The sequence below is a fragment of the Crinia signifera genome, chromosome 1, assembly GCF_055691185.1.
Source record: "Crinia signifera chromosome 1, ASM5569118v1, whole genome shotgun sequence".
In the NCBI taxonomy this organism is placed as follows: domain Eukaryota; kingdom Metazoa; phylum Chordata; class Amphibia; order Anura; family Myobatrachidae; genus Crinia; species Crinia signifera.
This window is the reverse complement of record NC_139217.1, coordinates 233473789-233494515: the sequence shown is the minus strand read 5'-3', so window position 1 is coordinate 233494515 and position 20727 is coordinate 233473789. Positions and strand designations below refer to the sequence as shown.

At 41.9% G+C, this 20727-nt stretch overlaps 1 protein-coding gene across 1 annotated transcript in view; it reads left to right on the top strand.

The window, feature by feature from the left end:
• Positions 1–20401, top strand: part of UPF1 (UPF1 RNA helicase and ATPase) — a 66001-nt gene extending 45600 nt beyond the window's left edge. Inside the window, exons 13-24 of the mRNA XM_083179439.1 lie at positions 131–245; positions 481–624; positions 805–1018; positions 1118–1235; positions 7889–8045; positions 8167–8309; positions 12552–12726; positions 14387–14468; positions 15529–15690; positions 16047–16267; positions 17453–17575; positions 18374–20401. Coding sequence (XP_083035565.1) covers positions 131–245; positions 481–624; positions 805–1018; positions 1118–1235; positions 7889–8045; positions 8167–8309; positions 12552–12726; positions 14387–14468; positions 15529–15690; positions 16047–16267; positions 17453–17572 — 1651 coding nt within the window. The 3' untranslated portion in view covers positions 17573–17575; positions 18374–20401. The remainder of the gene's footprint in view (positions 1–130; positions 246–480; positions 625–804; positions 1019–1117; positions 1236–7888; positions 8046–8166; positions 8310–12551; positions 12727–14386; positions 14469–15528; positions 15691–16046; positions 16268–17452; positions 17576–18373) is intronic.
• The last annotated feature ends 326 nt before the right edge of the window (positions 20402–20727 follow it).

Genomic DNA, 20727 nt, shown 5'->3' with positions numbered 1-20727 from the left:
TTGTGTAGCGGTTTCAGAGGTCATTGTCATGTCTGAGCCAACAGGAGACTACTAATATTTTTGACCATCATGCAGCATGATTTTTTTTTTATATATATATTTTTTTTCATTGATATATTTTTTTTTTCAGCATGCCAGAGCTGCAGAAACTACAGCAGCTTAAAGATGAGACTGGAGAACTGTCTTCTGCTGATGAGAAACGATACAGAGCTCTTAAAAGAACAGCTGAAAGGGAGCTACTTATGGTATAGCCTTAATAAATAATTTATATAGATAAACATTTGCAATAGTCTTGCTTTTGCAAGGCATATTCAAAATTAATCTGCCATATGTGTCTTGCTGGACACGGGTAACATTTATAAATACTGTTTTTTATGGTAACAATTGTCTGGGTTTTTTTGGGGGCGATTGGGGTTTTTTTTATGTCAAGGTGATACATTGTCATTTTACATTGATTTTTTTTTTTTCCTCTAATTACAGAATGCTGATGTAATTTGCTGTACATGTGTGGGAGCAGGGGACCCCAGGCTGGCAAAAATGCAGTTTCGTTCCATTTTGATTGATGAAAGTACACAAGCCACAGAGCCCGAATGTATGGTACCAGTTGTTCTTGGAGCAAAACAGGTGACTAATATTAATGTTGTCATGTCCTATTATTGGCTCGTGTATTGTTTTATATGACTAATTATATGTATGACTACATTTTATAAACTTACAGCCTTTTGGAACAAATATGTATAATAAAATGTTAACCTTTTTTGTCAAGAAAGCATATGGGTAAAACCTTTTTTTTTTTCTTTGTAGCTTATTTTGGTGGGAGACCATTGTCAGCTTGGCCCAGTTGTGATGTGTAAAAAAGCTGCAAAGGCTGGACTGTCCCAGTCTCTCTTTGAGAGGCTTGTGGTACTTGGAATTAGACCTATCCGTCTACAGGTTCAGTACCGCATGCATCCTGCATTGAGTGCTTTTCCATCGAACATTTTCTATGAAGGCTCCCTTCAGAATGGCGTGACTGCAGGTACTGCAAGTTTATGATATTTTGGATAGTGGCATCTGTAACCTTTATTTTTTTATTCAGAAGTGTTAAAAAAAAAAATGTTCTTAATATTTTTTAAAGCTGATCGTGTGAAGAAAGGTTTTGACTTCCAGTGGCCACAACCAGACAAGCCAATGTTTTTTTATGTTACCCAGGGACAAGAAGAAATTGCCAGTTCAGGCACCTCTTACTTGAACAGGTAAAAGTTTATTTCTGAAATTCTGCTTAGTAATTTCTTGGTCGGAAATAGCGGGGCACATATAATGGGTTGTGTGTTCTCACTACATAACTCCTGTGCTCCTTCACCATTTATTCCTTCAAGTATACTGGACGCACAGGGCTAGTGACAGAACAGAGGCCTCTGTCTGAGAGCTAAAAATCTATAAGGAGGGTGCGAACTAGGGAGAAGATCCCTAAGGGAGCTGGGCATGAAAACTCTTGGAGACAGGCATGAGAGGAATGTTGGAATTGATGCTGCAATCAGCGGAAGAGGATGGAGTGTGGACAGAAATTAGATCAGTTATCTGAGCGTGCAGAGAGATTAATTATGTAAGCATCAGGAGTTTGAACTGGATATGGCAATGGTTTGGGAGACAATGAAGCAAGTTACCAGGAAGTGGAGGCTAAAGCAGAGTGATTAGAAAGAAAGATAAAATGGGAAGCAGCATTCATGGTGCATTCAAATTTGTAGAGTCAAGAAAGATGAGGCGAGAGGGAATGAGGTTACATTAGTCTTGATTGGAGGAAGTAAGTACATGCATGTATATTTTTTTTGTGAGGAAGGGCCAATGTTCTATGTTTCTGAGGTGAAAATAATTGAGAGATTGTGCTGCATACAGAAGAATCCACGGTGAGTGGAATTTAGGAACAGCCAGGAGAAGTGTTTTCCTTTAGGGTGCATTGGATTCGAGGACAGTCAAAAATCCACGTGTTTTCTAACACTCTACCGAATTTGCGGGAGTTTTCAACCAATTTCTTTTGGGACATTTTAGTCCATGTTGATTTGGCTTCCCAAAAAAGTGAAAGGCCATGGGTGAAAAAAATATACTCAAAAATGGCCCGCAATTGAATTGAGGGGCTGAAAACAGCACTAATTGAATTGTTCCCTATACCTGCTTGGTTCCAGATGATTAGAACCCGAACTGTAATGGCAGAGTTGGGAAAACTCTTAGGAAGTTGGTGTCAATGAAGCCATGTGGCCCTGGAAGGAGGGAAGGGTCTATGGGGTAGCAATTTGTATGTAAAATTTCTTTATCCTCCTTTTTTACGTAAACTCTGAAATACTGTATTTATCTCAACGTGTTACCAACCACTCTGCTTTTATGTGAGCTTCTGTTCTGGAGCATTTGCTGGTATATCCTATACCTCCTATATTTTAATATATGAAAAGACCAACTTTTCAAGTACCCATCTCAACATGGGAGATCTGAGGGACAAACTTTTTGCTGCTTAAAATATCCAACAAAATTTCCTCAGGCCCAGTCAGATCAGAATGCTGTATGTGCAGACTAAAGATAGAGGGCCACCATTTAGTCTTACCTGTGAGTACCTCTGGGGCGGCACCATCCCCCCTGTGGCTAATCCTCCTGGCTTACACTGTTAACCCAGCTCCACTGTCTCCAGCTGGGAAAACGTGCTGCCACCTGCCCTACGAAAGGCAGTGTTTGCAAACTAACAACAAGAACTTGCCACTAGACTCCTAGGATCACATTTCCATAAAAGTATTACTTTTTCTTACTTTTCTCCTTCATCCACTAGGTGGCATTGGAGTGACAGTGGGGAATAGAGGGCGACCACTAGGAGCATGGGCACGTTAAGAAATTTACAAGTGTAGCTGACTCCTCCCCTCTACTTCCCCATCCCAGGCAGTCTTAGAATGTGGGTAAAAGATAGGATATATGTCAGTCTGCGCTAAAGATCTGCAGCCGGATGTCAAAAAGAGATTTAAGAGGTGTCACCACACCTCCAAAAAGAAAACACTAAAGCATACAAGAAAAATCTCAATGTCACTGACAGTGGCGCTTGGAAGTGAGGAGTATAAAAAGAAGCATTAAATATATTATAATATCTTACTCCCCTGTGTTTGTATTTGAGGTCCCCTCTTTCTTCTAGTGCAGTTTCCTTCTCAGGATATATGAAAGATATAAGGAGACAAAAAGCACAGATCTTCGTGCAATACTGAGAGTTGTATTCAGCAGTGTGAAGAAATTTCTTCAAGAATAAATTTGTAAACCACCAATATATGGTTTTTATATTACGGAGGAAGCCCTCCTATATAATTTACTCACAGAGTATCATTAGTATAACAGCATATCAGGGGGGGTCTTTTCTCCACTCCACTTCCTTACTTCGCAGTAAATTTCTAAAGTAAGACGTAGATGCTGTAGTGGATACTTTAAAAGGTTTCTTGACAAAGATCACTAACAGATCGAAACACGTTGGTGGGGACTCTTCTGTTACTACTGCAGTGGTGGGGACTGGCTCTCATTAGGACGGAAAGGACATCGGGGCCCCGATTTTTCCTGACTTTACATCTTTGGAAAAAACCTGACCGATCCTCTTTAAAAGCTAAGTACACCCATCACCCTTTTTTATCCGTGTGTACCATTGTATAAATAAAAAGAAACCTTTTAAAGTATCCACTACAGCATCTACGTCTTACTTTAGAAATTTACTGCGAAGTAAGGAAGTGGAGTGGAGAAAAGACCCCCCCTGATATGCTGTTATACTAATGATACTCTGTGAGTAAATTATATAGGAGGGCTTCCTCCGTAATATAAAAACCATATATTGGTGGTTTACAAATTTATTCTTGAAGAAATTTCTCCCAGATTTTTGCCATAATTCACAGTTTTGCATTGGACATCTTTGTTAGGTGAACTGGAAAGGTCTCGAACACAAACAGGACTGCTCATCATGCTCCTTCGTCTGAGGCCAATTTTGCTGTTAGGTTAGTGAAGTCACGGTGTAAACTAGCCATTTTTCATACCGTCTGTTGCTTTTGTTTTATAGCCATTGGATATGTCTATATGACCTATGTGTCCTTCCTGTTCTTCTGAAGAACCTTGGCCTTGTCAAGAGAAAGCTAACTCTGCCTACGGTGATTTTTCCTCCCAGGTTCAGGCCGGTTACTTCTGGCCCACGGGGTGCCAGTCTCCAAAGGATGGTAGGGCTCCTCGCCCCCTACATAGTTTGAAAACCTCTGCTCACAAAATCGAGGACATCGCAGGAGGCTCTTCTCTCGATCAAGTTATTTGAGTTCACAGCAGTTTCTATGCCTGGCTTCAGTCGACACCTCTCCTTTTAGGCCAGGTCATACGGGTGCAGCCTGACAAAGCCACGGCTGTGGCATATATATATCTGTATGTACTGTGGGTAGTGGAGTGGGAGTGAGCACCAGCACGCTAGAGGTTAAACTTCAACTGCCTCACAGGCAGCCGGGCTCCTCCGCTCCTCTACCCCGCCTCCAGGCCAAGGACCTCAGTTTTTTTTAACAAGCCAAGGCAGGAGACAAGAGAGAAGGGAGTGAAGGAAGAGAAGCACCACGCAGAACACATTCTGAACACAAGTTAGTACCCTCAACAGAGGAACAATATAACCTAATCGTAACTTAATGCAACTTTAACTAAAGTAAAGTAGGAGCGGCATGGTGGGACTCAGCTTTACAGTGAGAGATCCTAAAGCAGCCACCTATGGGTGGGGACGCGCATGTGCTGCAGCCAACACATTCTGTTTGAAGGCCGAGTCCTGGGAGGCAAACGTATCAAGTGTAAAAATGCAAGAAAGTACCAGCTGACGACCAAGTCGCAGCTCTGCAAATTTGCTCAGCTGTTGCACCGCCCCTAACAGCCCAAGACGCCCCCACAGACCTAGTGGAATGTGCCCGGATACCAGCCGAAACCGGAAGGGAGGCGCCCGGACAAACATCCAAAGAGGACTGATCCGGAGACGCATCTGACCCCTGAAAGGCCGCAACCACAATTTGCTCCTTTGGGACCTTTCCCTTGCTATCTGTGCTTCAGAAACCACCTTTTGAGCCTTTGCGGTCCGTGGACCTGTGTTGGCTCACCTGGAAAATGGTTTTCTTATTGGCCATAGCATCAGCCCGGAGGGTGTCGGATCTGTCTGTAAGTCCCCTTTCCTGGTCTTTCATTCTGACCGGGCGGTTCTTCGCACCGTCCCTTCTCACTTACCGAAGGTGGTGTCCAGTTTCCACGTCAACCAGGAAATTGTGGTTCCGGCCTTTCAGGGGTCAGATGCGTCTCCGGATCAGTCCTCTTTGGATGTTTGTCCGGGCGCCTCCCTTCCGGTTTCAGCTGGTATCCGGGCACATTCCACTAGGTCTGTGGGGGCGTCTTGGGCTGTTAGGGGCGGTGCAACAGCTGAGCAAATTTGCAGAGCTGCGACTTGGTCGTCAGCTGGTACTTTCTTGCATTTTTACACTTGATACGTTTGCCTCCCAGGACTCGGCCTTCAGACAGAATGTGTTGGCTGCAGCACATACGCGTCCCCACCCATAGGTGGCTGCTTTAGGATCTCTCACTGTAAAGCTGTGGCCCCTGATGCCTCCCGAAGGAGAAAATGAGATTTGTGTTACCTGGTAAATCTTTCTTCAAGGACATCAGGGGCCATAGGAGTCCCACCATGCCGCTCCTACTTTACTTTAGTTAAAGTTGCATTAAGTTACGATTAGGTTATATTGTTCCTCTGTTGAGGGTACTAACTTGTGTTCAGAATGTGTTCTGCGTGGTGCTTCTCTTCCTTCACTCCCTTCTCTCTTGTCTCCTGCCTTGGCTTGTTAAAAAAAACTGAGGTCCTTGGCCTGGAGGCGGGGTAGAGGAGCGGAGGAGCCCGGCTGCCTGTGAGGCAGTTGAAGTTTAACCTCTAGCGTGCTGGTGCTCACTCCCACTCCACTACCCACAGTAAAGCTGTGGCCCCTGATGTCCTCGAAGAGAGAGATTTACCAGGTAAGACCTATAACTCTTTTTAATTCGCTGACATGATTACTAGGCGGTCCTTTTCTGAAATGAACAGGTATCTCCCGTGGTGATTCCTATGTTATGTGCTAGCACAGAAGTGATGTCTGTGTATTATTGTTACTTTTGGCGAGCTTAGGTTTCTTGGTGTGAGGGGCAAGGTGTTCTCCTGTGTTCGATTTACGAAAATTCCGTTTTTGTCTGTCTGTTTTTACAGGCCTTGACGGCTAATGTGTCCGCGCTCTCCTTTTTTTCTTACACGGAGGTTTTCATTATTAGTGAAGGTGGAGTCTACAAACTCCCTTCCTTATTCGCTACTCCTGGGCTTTTAGCCCTGGTCCTTCTTTCTTACACACTCAATCAGTTGGGCACTGTGGAGTTGATCTATCGGACGTGGATTGGTTACAGTTGCTGGCCTTCACATTGACCAGACATGTATTGGCTTAAGCAGCTCTCTCCTGTCGTCTTTCCTTTTCTGATATATTCATGAGGACTTCCTGCATGAGGCATAATTTTGTATAGGTCTGCCTGCCCTTCATAAGGTTGTGACAACCTTCCATATCAGCAGACGATTGTCCAGATATCAGGAATCTGGCTGTAATCCGTACACTCCGGATCTGGGGCTTCAGACTGTGGTCAGCTGGACTCCTCTTTCTCTCCGGCAAGATTATTTAACTTTTTTCACGGCCTCCACCTTTTTTCTGTGCATTTCATGCACACTGTGGGACCTTCTTGGGTGGCTGCCTGTGGATTCTCCATCCAGCTACTCTGTAGGGCTGTCATTTGGCTGGATCCTTTGGACCTTGGGGGAAGTCTTTGCAGCTCCAGCATCTCAGTTTGGCTGCTCTGCTTTAAAGGTTTCTCACACCTGTGTTGGGAGCTTTGGGACGTCCCCACTAACTCCCATGCCATCTAGTGGATGAAAAAGAAAAGGGGATTTTGTGCTTAAAGTTAAATCTTTTTTTTCCAATTTTACAGGTGGCGCTGGGCGCCTTCCTGATGCTGCTCTTCCAGAAAGTTATGACTAATAGTCTTTTTGGTTAAGTCCCCTGCAAAGGTGGATTCCTTTCAGATGGATCTCCCTGGCCAGTTGTGTGTGGTTGATGTTGCTTGAAATTTCTATTTTCACTTTTGCTGTTCTGTTTGGTAGTTTAGGATGTGTGATGTTAAACCTCCTCTCGGGAGAGTTTATTTCTTCCAGCTCCATCCGGGCACAATACTTGAGACAGCCTGGGATGGGGAAGTAGAGGGGAGGAGTCAGTAACACTTGTAAATTTCTTAAAGTGCCCATGCTCCTAGTGGTCGCCCTTTGTTCCCCACTGTAACTCCAGTGCCACCTGTGGAATCTGAGAAGGATTTAACGGTAAGTACAAAATCCCGTATTTACTTGCTGTAGCTAGTTTAATCAAAAGCACTTTTGATTCTCCCTTTTAAGTGTAGGAAAGATCCAATAACTTTCCCTTTGTTGTGTAGATAAGTCGATTTCTCAGGAATTAACGGTTAGGTGGTTCATGATACTACTCCACCAAATGCCAGTGTAAATAACAGGAGGAAAAAGACTCGGCTACAGTTTGGCAGTAAAATTCCATTTCAGCTTGAGTATTTGTACATTTATGCTTTCCCCATAGTGACACCACCCTCTATCTCCAAGCTTTTCTTGAAGCTATAATACTTTTTAAGGGTTTTTCCAACCCAGATATTCATAGTAGGTTGTAGACACTTCTACAGCCTCCATGGGTAAAATTCTTTACCCACTGCCTCTTCAAAATTGATTTAAAGATAAGTGTACAACCTTGTTTACGTGCTGCTTTCCAACAAAATAGCTATGTATTAAACATGGGTAGTTTCTAAACATAAATTGATTTTACTTCTCCAGGACAGAAGCTGCAAATGTGGAGAAAATTACTACCAAGCTTCTAAAGGCAGGTGCCAAACCAGACCAAATTGGCATAATTACTCCATATGAAGGGCAGAGATCGTACTTGGTTCAGTACATGCAGTTTAGTGGCTCATTGCACACCAAACTTTACCAGGTACAGTATTTCAGGATACACATGTTTGTGTATGTGGTGCACTGCATGGTATTTGTGTCTTATGTTTTTCTTATAACGGTTGGCATAATGGTTTGGGGTTTTTGTCTCCCTTCTCTGCTAGGAAGTGGAAATTGCGAGTGTTGATGCTTTTCAAGGAAGAGAGAAGGACTTTATTATTCTTTCCTGCGTAAGAGCTAACGAACACCAGGGAATTGGTTTCTTAAATGATCCACGTCGTTTGAATGTGGCTTTGACTAGAGCAAGGTAAAATCCCATTGATCTATTTACATTTGCTGTAACTGCATATAGCTGTTCATAGGGTAACAACTTGTATATATTGGTAGGTAGATCTCACGCATGTTCTCACCAATCTGCTAGGCAGGTTACTGGGGGGGCGTGTTCAGTGCTAGACGTGGCAGTTTGTCCATAAGTAAAGACTCATCTCCACTGATTGTGTGCTTGCTTCACAACAGTGACTGCACGTGCCTATTTGTAAATAGTTGTACCTGCAATAGAACACTTTGAATTGTGTTCTATTTGCAGCAATTGTCACAGATGCGATAAACGTGGACATATCTGTATGTATGTCATAATAACCCCTTTTATTCGGTTCAGAAAAATGAAGTCCTTCACTATTATGTCCCGCTGACAAATACGACACGCGGTTGTTGGAACACGAAGATTTAGGTCACTTCCTGACTTGTAACAAACGACACTCTTAAGGTGCCCACACACTAGAACAAATTTTTTTTGCAGAGTTTTATTCGTCAAAATTACGAAAGTTTTCTTTGTGTAGGAAATAGTTTATTTTTAACTTTTTCTTATGCTGCAACTTCGCACCATGACTACTTTATAAAAGGAAACTAATAATTAACACTTTTTTGTGCCCATTTCTTTGAAATTGCATAATTAGCATTCTAAACATTAACTTGTAATTATCTCCAGTTTTGTCTATCTGAGCGTGTACTTTGTATGTATCTAAATATATTCAGTTGTAATAGGAAGAGATATGTGAGATACACAAGCAGGGGTTGCAGCAGCTGCTTGTGACATCACGCAGCCGCCATGGCCCTCCCCACTCTGACGTGCACAGATTTGCAGAAATAACAATTGCGGCCCAGTCTCAATTGGGCTGTTCTAGAGCCTCTGCAATGTTTTATTATATGAACTATTGTTCCCTCAATAGTGCATGACACTGAAAAATCAACCAGTAATAACCTTTGAAGGCTGTATCCAAGGGAAATTACCAAGCATTTACTTATAGCTTGCTGCAGTGATTTATATTATTACAAAATTGAAGTCCAGAAAGCCCTCACTTTTTTTCTGAACAGTGTAGGTAAATATTATCCATTACCCTGAGTAATTCCTTCTTGTGATTTATACATCACAGTATGTCACCTATATCAGTTGGGTACTTGTTTCCTAGCACGGCGCCCGTTAATGCATGCGATGCAATGGACGCGATTTTACATAGGGAAGAATGTTAAATGGGCCAATGGACCCGTTTATTCATTGTATACCCTCCCTTATGGGTATTTTACATGACAAAATCACCCCCCCCCCCCCCCCCCTGACCTTTTCATACCCCCACTATCCACGTCGGCGTGGAGTTGATTTTATATAAGCGTGCCGAGCGCACGCGTAATACCTGATAAGTATTGCGCGGGGCTCGGTGGCTCACTACACTATATAAGATCGGCTCCACACCGACGTGGATAGTGGGGGTATGAAAAGGTCGGAGGACGCGTACCGCTGCCCCTTGCGGGCTCGCTGCACTCGCCACGCTTTGGGTTGCCGTTCATCGTGGGGTGGCGTTAACAATGGGGGGGGGGGATTTGACCCATCAGGGTTGGGAAACAATAAAAATTGGGGTCTGGGGGCCATTTCACATTAGGGCCAATGTAAAATCCATTTTACATTGATTCCAATGTAAAAATCGCGTCGACCACATCAATCGCATCACATGCGATTTGGTTGCATGCGATGCGATCGACGCAATTTCGGGGGGTCCCGGTGGATACAATTTTTATCACTGGCGCCGTGCTAGGAAACAAGTACCATTCCTTCTCATGATTTATACATCACAGAATATCACCTATAACAGGTGTTATGTGTTCTATTTCAGAAAGCCACCCTTTATTGTTTGACAGTCTATATTGGATATGTGCTTATTAAAAGATGCTTATGTTAAGGTTTTACATAGGCCTTCCCCTATGGCAATGTCAGTGTGTGGAGGTCTGATCTAACAGCATGTAGAAGCACATTCGAACCTAAGTTCATCATCCAGGATGTACCATTTTTTAGACTTTTTTTTTTTTTAATGTATTGTCATTTTTTTAATTCTTAAGAGAAAAGGGAGATTTATGATCTTTCCGTTCCTGGGAAGTCTCCCCTTTAAAGGAAGATTTGACCTCCAATTTTATACAATTGTTATCTCAATGGTTAGATTGTAGACTTTAAATGCTCAGACATGTTCTCAGCTCGGCAGTTTGTTGAGGTCTTGTATTAAAAGCAGACATGCTAAGAATACCTGGGTAATCTGAAATTTTTCCAGAAGTTTCTAAAGCAGTGTTTACACTATCCAAGTTTTGGGCGTATCAGCCGCTAATCCGTTAATTGCCCTGGTAATTGGGTAGTGTGTAGCATAAGCTGAGAAAGGGCTTCTGTAGTTGCTGCAATAGCCAGGTTTGATTCTGATGTGCTGCACATGCTACCTGGCTCCCAACTTCCAAATCCCATCAAGGAAATCTAAAGAAAGTACACACTATGCAGGATGGATATTATTATGGATGGGTAACTGCTGATCCAATAATTGCTTTGTCTGTTCAGCAAACACTATCTGATAGTGTGTAACCAGCTTTACACCCAAAGTAGTTTCTCTCCGTGGTGGATCACAACAGACTGTCAAGCAGGTCCAAATCTTTCTCTGGGATTGGGCCTTAAAGCCTACAGATGAAATAGTGTTCACTCTAGGAGTGACAGCGGGCAGGGGGCGGACCGGGCACGCCGACGTCACAGCTGGGGGCGTGCCCGGCGAGCCGATGTCATGAAAGGGGCGTGCCCGCCGACGTTATGAAAGGGGCGTGCCCGCCGACGTTATGAAAGGGGCGTGCCCGCCGACGTCATGAAAGGGGGAGTGCCCGCCGACGTCATGAAAGGGGGCGTGCCCGGGCCCGCCGCCGTCATCAAAGGGGGCGCACCCGGCACCTCCGAAGCCACTGTGCTGCCGGGGAAGCGTCGGGCATCGCCATCTGCAGCGATGCTGGGCTTCCCCGTGAGGCTTTTTTAGCGGGGCGCTGCGAGAGGGGCAGGGCGCATTTTGCCCTTTAAAAATCGGGCAGGGCGCAGCGCTTCGCTAAAACAGCCTAGCAGGAACACTAAAATAATTGGGCCGTTGACTAAAGGCGTGTACACACGGTGCGCTTTTTGCTAGTGGCCAGATTTGATATTTTGATTGGATGCACTAACGTTTTTGTTTATGTTCACTATGATAGTCTCTATTCTAGTCACTTGCCTGCACAGTCTATTTTGCTAGGTATGGTATGTAAATGAAATGATATAAGGTGCGCTTGACTGAGTGCACTGTGAAGTGGAAGTAGCAGTAAGGTGTAATGAATAGAAAACAAACATAGAAAAAAAGAAAATTATAGCTAATTGTCAATGTTTACAGCTCCTTAGAAAAGGTGGTGGTGGAGTGGTCTTTGGGATTAATTCATTACCGCTCACTAAGCAGCTGTCCTTTGCTGCTTAGCGAGCAGCTTAATGCCACCTGTCCGAACACCTGCTGCCACCGTTTCCTCTAGTTAAAATTTAAGGGGATGTGTAATGAGAACCCGGGCTACTGCGGGGGACTATCATCACAAATGCTGGGTCGATCCTAGGACGGACCAGTGTCCAAATCCTGGGTGCAACATGGCATTTGCGATGTAAAAGGGGTATTATTTACTGAACCACCTTTTGTTTGTTTTGAAACAATTTGTTTATCAATTGAATAGCTTCAATAGCAATGTAACTATTTTGCACATGAATACTGAAAAAGTTATCGGTTGTTCTTTGAGTAATGGAAAAACCAATTGATTTCACACTAATATTCCCCCCCGAAAAGTAAGTGGTAATACTCATGAACTGAAGTGTGAACATGTGCAGTTATTTGGGAAAATCTCCCCTCTTTTTTTAATAATCAGTAACAGGGCTTAAAGTGGTAATGCAGAGGTGGGGGAACTCCATTCTCTATGCCACCTAATTATCCACCCTTTCCTCCCTCAATTAGGCAGAGACAGGGCCAGTGGTAGGGTTTTTGGCATCCCCCTGCAAACTAGAATGCTTTTCTGTGAAAATGACTGTGCAGAGCCAATGTGGAGGTTAAAATGTTCCACCTCACCATTAAAGGTAGTGGAACTCCGTTCCACCCCGTTCCCCCTCACTTTAACCCCATGTCATGTTTTTCCCACAAGCTGTTATTTTTCAGTTTTATTGAAACTATGTCTGCATAAAACTTATTTATAGGTACGGTGTGATTATTGTGGGCAACCCAAAAGCACTTTCAAAGCAACCCCTATGGAATCACCTACTGAATTACTACAAGGAACAGAAAGTTCTTGTGGAAGGACCACTCAACAACCTCCGAGAAAGTTTAATGCAGTTCAGCAAACCTCGGAAACTTGTAAACACTATTAATCCTGTAAGTATTTATGTATTACCAGTTATTTATGTAGAGAACATATTCTGCAGAGCTTTAGAGTATATATGGCCATTCACATAAGTCCCTGCCGCAAAAATTTTGCTTTGGGAATTAGCCTACCAGTATATTTTTGGATTGTGGGAGGACACCCATGCAAGCAAGAGGAGAATATACAAACTCTGCACAAGGCATCAAACTCTTGATGTTCTAGATACAGATATTGGTGGTTATTCTGGTTGCCCCTCAAAGCACAGAAATTAGCAGCCTTGCGGATCTTCTAAACACAGAGCTTAAACATCCATTCCCAGCATTGCCTGCGGGGGCAAAATCATTCGATGGTCGCTGACCATTCAATGATTTTGCAAGCATTCGCAGATCTAAGACACCTCTCTGGTGTCTTACATCTGTGAGCGCCCTATGGGGGAAGCGGGCAGGCAGCTGACGTCAGCTACCTGCACCCACGTCACGGCAAATTTACATGGGAACACGCATGAAACGCTGGGAGTTCCCATGGGCGCGACAATGGGAAGCCACCCCACACCCTGTTGTGTGCAAGCATCCAGCGAATAATCAGAGAGGCTTTCATTTACCACGTGGTTAAAATGAGCTTTTTAGCATTATAGTATTATTGGGCTATCCAATTATAGCCCGTTTTTCCCATGTGGTAAATAACATGTTTTCAAGCGATAACACATGGCATCCATGAAAAGTCATTAGACGTGTTATCGCTGCAACATGGCTTTTTGGGGCACAACGCATAATCCCAATAAATGCTAGTGCTCAGGGCTAGCCTCCAATAAATTACAGCAGCTAATAGGATGATACCCCCACCCCTCCCAAATGTATGTTTCTAAAAATATAAAAAAGTGAAAGTATTTTAAATATAGAAGAATAAGCAACTACTCCCAATGTGGATTTTAGGCTTAAGACACTCCACCACCAAATAAACATTTTTTACATCACTTATGGTGTGTACACATGGTGAGATTCCTTTGTTATTCGACTTAAGATTGGATTGCTATGCAATCTTTGGTAACTGTACTACTTACATACAATTCATACTATCTACATTCGATTTGCACTATTTAGTCATTGCTGCACTGTCTATTTAGCTTTTCGATTTAAGCTGAATGGGAGCGTGCATCGGCATCAAATCAGGATAGAAAGCTTAAAAACATGTTCTATCTCCATACGATGTATGTGTGATCTCTGTTCGATTTTGACTATATAGTCAAAATTGAATGTCAAATTGTACTGTGTGTACACAGCACCACACCACAAGACCTTTGGAAAATCATCTCTTGTTCTAAAAGATCACAGAATATTCAGTGAAGGTTTTTAACTCAAAAGATAAAATGTATGCATTTTTTTCCTCTCTCCTGCTTACTTTTGATATACATGAGATACTGAGTTTTCTTACGATTTTGATCTTCCCACTAGCGGCAAGTCTGCAAGGGCTGTGGCGATGCATATTGCATCTTAATAGCCCGATTTTACTAGTGCGGTTGATCTTTAAATCTTTAAAATAAGAATTTGGCATATCCCGTTTTATTACATTTTTTTTTTTTTTACTTGCAATCCTTAGTTTATAAAAGTTGAAATATCCTAGATGAAGAGTTTTCTATGGTTGAATTTTTATTCTGTTTCTTGTCTTTTGTAGGGAGCACGTTTTATGACCACCGCTATGTACGATGCCCGTGAAGCAATAATTCCTGGATCAGTCTATGACCGAAGCAGTCAAGGTAAGTTCTTGAACGTTCTGAATGTTCAACCTCTGATTTTTGTAGTTTAGCCTCCCACTGCCAGACTGCTGTCCTCTATTGATGTTAAGGATGATACAGCAGTATTCTATATTGGCAAGAAGAGTAGATACGCCAGTCCTTAAGGCAGGGATGTCCAAACTATGGTCCTCCAGCTGTTGTGAAACTACACGTCCCAGCATGCCTTGCCATAGTTTTAGCATTCCCTAATAGCAAAACTGTGGCAATGCATGATGGGACTTGTAGTTTCACAACAGCTGGAGGGGAATAGTTTGGACATATATGGAGTATATGTTTTGGGCCTTTTATTGCAGTGATTTGACATAGCCAAATCACCAATAATTGCATATTAATAAAGTTTAGAACTGGTAGCTCTATCCAATTATTTTGGTCACCTGCTTGTTCTTGGCAGTTGATACAAAGAGCATAAAGTTTACTTAATTTCTGTTTCAGAAGGGATTCTTGTATGTTGAGCTTGGGTACACACTGTGACAATGTGTACACTTCACACATTAGAAGGATCTAGTCAGTACTCCACAGGTGTTGTTGCCTTGTAAGAAGTAAAACAAGGCTGATGGGGCTAGGTCACTAGCAACAGCGACCACCCTCATATTGGGTATACACATTGCTCAATATACCCAATATCCGATTTAGATGCAAACGGCTTTGGGGCAAATATAGTATCAGTGTGTATCCAGCTTTTTTGGGGGTCCAGTAAATAACCCTGTGGTTTTTTTTTTCTATTAGTTATTTATAATGTGGCATTTGTTATGAGGATTGCTGATATTTGAGTATCAGACATAAGTATTTATCTTTCATTGACATATCTTGATACTGTACATTTAATTTTGAACATTTGTTTGTGGTACCAATTTTTATACATTGGTCTCGGTGGAAATGTACTTTACCCTATCGGTTTTCCATGTATCGGTGATAATTGCGTTTGCCATTATCAAAATTTCAATTAAAAAAATATATTAAAAAAAACACTGTTTCAGAATGCATCTTGTGGACTATTTATATTGTGCTTTTTACTCTCAAGCTCGACCCTCGAACATGTACTTCCAAACTCACGATCAAATTGGCATGATCAGCTCTGGACCCAGTCATGTAACTGCAATGAACATTCCTATACCATTCAATTTGGTAATGCCTCCAATGCCCCCACCAAGCTATTTTGGGCAGGCCAATGGACCAACTGCAGGTACACATGTCTCTTGTTTTTAGGATGGATGTTTTGAACTTCTAATATCTTTAGAATATAAAACATGTGGCAATACGCTCCCTGTATTACAAGACGCATGCAATTTCTGGGATTCCCCCAAAGGATTTATGCTGCATGTCTTCTTATTATATAAGTCTGATCCATCTATATTCTTACTACTTTTATGTCAAAAACATCTTCATTGCGATATGTCCAGTTTAAAAATAAAATAAAAAATGACCAGATTAGCTTCCATTTTAAAATTGCGGTATTGTGTAATAAGTTTATTCTTGATTCGGCATTTCGTAAACTGAAAGATCTGAAGTTCAATGATCATATATATATATTTTTTCCAGGTCGTGGGATGCTGAAAGGAAAGGCACCCCGTGGTGGGCGCCAGAAGCAGAGAGGCATTGGACTTCAAGGCATGAGTCAGGGAAATATGCCAAACAGTCAAGCCAGTCAAGATGTTGTGTCCCAGCCTTTCTCTCAAGGTCCTTTAACCCAGGGTTATATATCCATGAGCCAGCCATCACAGATGAGTCAGCCAGGACTTTCTCAACCAGAATTATCGCAGGTATAAACAGTGTTTTTTTTATTTTAACACAATGTACAATTAAATGAGAATATGATTTGCTTGGAGGTGGTGCATTTCCCTCTAGATATGCCTGAAGCATTTGACTGAATATGAGCAGATATTGCCTGAAATACTTCAGAATTCACCTGCTGCTTTTATCAGCAGTCACCTTATCAATAAATACAAGGAAACCTGTTCCACTGGCAGCCATACATGCCCACTCGATGACACTACCACCACCATGCTTCACTGATGAGGTGGTATGTTTTGGATCGGGGGCAGTTCCTTTCCTTCCCCATTCTCTTTTCCCATCACTCTGGTACAGGATTTTTGTCTCATCTGTCCATAAGATGTTGTTCCAGAACTGTAAAGGCTTTTGTAGAGGTTGTTCTGGCCAATTGTTGTGAAGTGTTTTTTCTTCACCAAGGAAGTAATTATTTTGTCATTCACCACAGTTGTTTTCCATGGTCTTCTGGGTCTTTTGGTGTTACTGAGCTCTCCGGTGCGTTCTTTCTTTTGAAGAATGTTCCAAACAGTTGATTTGGCCACACTTAATGTTTTTTGCTCTCTCTCTGATTGGTTTGTTTTAATATTTCAGCCTAATGATGGGCTTGCTTCACTGATAGTGACAGCTCTTTAGATCTCATATTGAGAGTCGAGAGCAACCGATTCCACATGCAATTGACACACTGAAATCAACTCCAGACCTTTTTCCTGCTTAATAGATGATGAAATAATGAGGGAATAGCCCACACCTGTCCACGAAATAGGTTTTGAGTCGATTGTTCCATTACATTTGGTCTCTTAAAGTGGGAGGCGCATATAGAAACCGTTGTAATTCCTACACCGTTCCCCTGATTCAGATGTAAATACCCTCTAATTAAATCTGAAAGTCTGCAGTTAAGCACATCTTGTTTGGTTCATTTTAATCTGCTGCTGAGATTAATTTGGCTTCATGCATCTATCCTTAGAGCGTTGACGGCTTCAGAGTAATGCACAACAATAAATCTACATTTATTGCATGTAATAATTAGCAAGGCTTACACTGTCTGTATGAGCAACTGTGAAGGGCTATGAAATATAGTTAAATCAAATTCATTATAATCCTTACAGACCTATATGAATATTTAAAAAATGTTCTACTTCTGGTATAAAGAACTAAGCACACCACTATTACTTTTCCAGGATAGCTACCTTGGTGATGAATTTAAGTCGCAGATTGACGTTGCATTATCACAGGATTCTACTTACCAGGGAGAGCGTGCGTATCAACATGGCGGTGTGACCGGTTTGTCACAGTACTAGTGTGTGAGTACTTTTTAGTCTGTCTTTATGAATCTTAAGAATTATAAATATGTATGAAAGCACCTGCTGTTAAAACCCTTTGAGTGCCAAGAGAATTTGTCAAAATACATGTGAAAATTGCAAAACAAACTTTATTTTATTCCTTACAATGACCTGTAATGTATACCTTTTTTTATTTAGGAAATTAATATTTTTTTACACATTTTTTTTAGCCCCGCCTCAACTGCTGTTTCTAGCTGCAGCTGTATGCTGCAGCTTGAGTGATGGGTTTTCCTGGGGCACCCCACTCACAGGGTTAAAATTGACTGAGAAATTGTATTGATGGAGTTTTGGAAATTCTGCTTAAGACTGTTTTCACTTTGAGCCTTTAGATGCAGAAAATAGTGCTAATTTGCTCCTTCTGTGTGTATGAACTGGAAAGTTACAAGTAGAGTTTAATGTGATTTTGTTACTCGGGTACATTTATTAAGCTTGGTGAAGTGAAAGTGTCTGGTTTTTATCACCGGCCAATCAGCTCCTACCTGTCATTTTTCAAACCCAGCCTGTAACTTCACAGTTAGGAGCTGATTGGCCAGTGATAAAAACCAGGCCCTTTTTCACTTCACCAAGCTTAATAAATCTGCCCCTCAATAACTTGTAAGACTGCTAATGGTTTTCTTACATTGGTTGTAGAATTGTTTTTAAAACAAAGCCCTGGCATGTCAATATATAACCACCACATTATCTAATTTCATGTATTTGTCAGCTGAGACTACATTTCCATAATCTAATATTTCTATTTTTCCTCTTTCCAACATGAAGGTTGAAGTTGAGCTAAGCCTGTGTGGAACTTAGTTCATCCACATTTTATTCTGAGTAATAAAAAATAAAATAAAACGGATACCTGTTTTCCACTGCTAAAACTGAAGCACCACTGTGAGCAACAGGAGAGAGAGGAACGAGCGAGGGATAAAATATAAAATATCGAGAGAGAGAGCGAAGCGAGTGAGACTACTGCAAGCACACTGAGACGAGGAGAACGACAGGAGAAGTGGCCGTACATCAACGGAGCCACGTGTACCACAACGGGATAGGTAGTTAATAGGAGGAACCATTGCCATCAAGAAGTTGTTAAACAAAACTGAACAGCCAGCTATGCCTCTAGCCCACAACATAACCTGGGCGGGGGCTGGAGAAACCGCTTTTACTTTGAGTTCATGTGTGTTCCATGGGCACCATTTTATCAAAGCTGGAGGAAAACAATTCCTTCTAAGAGGATGTGTTTTTTTTTTTTTTTTTTTTACACTTACGGACTCTGGAAATTGAGTCTGTTTTAAACCTTATAGATCGCATACATTCTAGGCTGTTTAACATGAACCACAGTATTAACGATAATTGAAGAGGTCATCTTTGGTTTGATTTTCAGGCTGACTTTTTGGAAAACTAATGGTCTCCACCATACCCCTCTTCGTTAGAGGTGCTGTACCTACTAGATGGTTTAAGAAAAATGCTCTAGAGAAAAAAAATGCTGGATTTTTTCCATCTGCGAAGTGTGGTGGACCCCTGAGTATTGCACGATATTGTGGTATATGCTGTGGCAAGTTAGAAATGCTGCCACGAACAGGGACTTTCAGATTTAAGAAGCAGCAAATGACTTAATGAATAGCCTCTCTTTCCTAAAGCAGTGTAGCAGAGCAATGGAGTTTCCAAACTCCCTTAAGGAGAGGGGTTTTTTCAGTGTTTTCTGTATGCTTTGATTGGCTACTGTCTGGACTCTACTCCACAAAACAAACAAATCTTTGTTTAGGCAAATTGTATGCTTTAAACAGGGTCGGGGTTTCCTCTGCCCTTCGGCTCCCGCTTGTCAGGGAATGACAAGTTAGCCTGCTATGATGAATTCCCCTCCCAGAAATGGATCTAGTAGTGGAAACTGGGGATTATATAGGTTTGAAAGTCAAGTGTTTCGCAATAGATTTTGAAACCGGTGGAAAAGCAAACAGGAATGCAGGCAGTGTGGAAGGTGGCCCACAGTCACTGTGTAACTGGAGGCACATTTGTTGCTTTTAGTCAGTGACTGAATGGTTGTACTTAGACCATAGTCAGCCAAGAATGAATTCTATAGATTCAGCTCAAGCGCCCACAAAGTTCTATTTAAGATATGTTTTAAGACAGCAAAGCAATTTTATTTCCCAGTGGACTTTGGAGAATTTAATATATTCTTAGAATTTACCCTTCTGAATTTGTAAAATGAAGTACATTAAATAAATTTATTCCACTTTCATGGTCTTAATGTAGAAAGTGACTCCATGAAACCATAGTCCCCCCTTCCCCACAAGTCTTTATACTGCTTGGTAATGAATGAGCAGTGTTTAGGTCTGCATATCTAGCCAGAACCAAGCATATACTTGTGTCCCTGCAGTTTTGTTTTATGCACACAAGGTGAGATCTATACACCACTCTGGCCACCTTCCTTCCTGCAAGGTATGGACTTTTATTTATTAATGTTGCCGAAGGGCTCCTTTATTTTTTTATTTTTTTCCTTTTCCCCTTACCCTGCTCTGCTTTCTAAGTAGATTAAATAGATGTGTATTTAGAGTTTGTTCTTGCATATTACCCCAATATAATGCACAAAGCTGAGTAAGTAATCTCACTTCTATTTCACTGACTTAAAAGCATCTGCTAGCTATATTTCTGTTTTTTCCTGTAGCCGTTATCAAGTTTTAAGTACCCAGGAATGCTTGTGCTAGCACAATGTATTTTCTTTTGTCTTTGTTTATCCTCTCCCTTTGATTTGTTTTAAAAAATATTTGTCATGAATAAAATGATTAATAAACAGCCCTTGCACTCATGCATCTGTATTCTTTCCCTCTTTATTTTTCACTTGTAATTTGTTGAGAATGTTAAGGCCCCCCCATACAATAAGCAATTTCCCCAGAAGCTCTCTGGGAGGGGTCACACACTATTTGGCACTTATGTGCCAAGATTGGCAAGCAGGGGCAGGGCATGCCAGGAGACCAGCTGCAAAAAAAAATCCCATACAAATAAATGGGAAGCCCATTCATTTGTATGGGGGGGGGTTGTTGTTGTTTTAGTTCGCCCACTGTCCGGCTTCTCCTGCTCTCCTCTCTGCGTTAATCCACAACTTGCAGCATACCCCCACCCATATATAAAAAAAA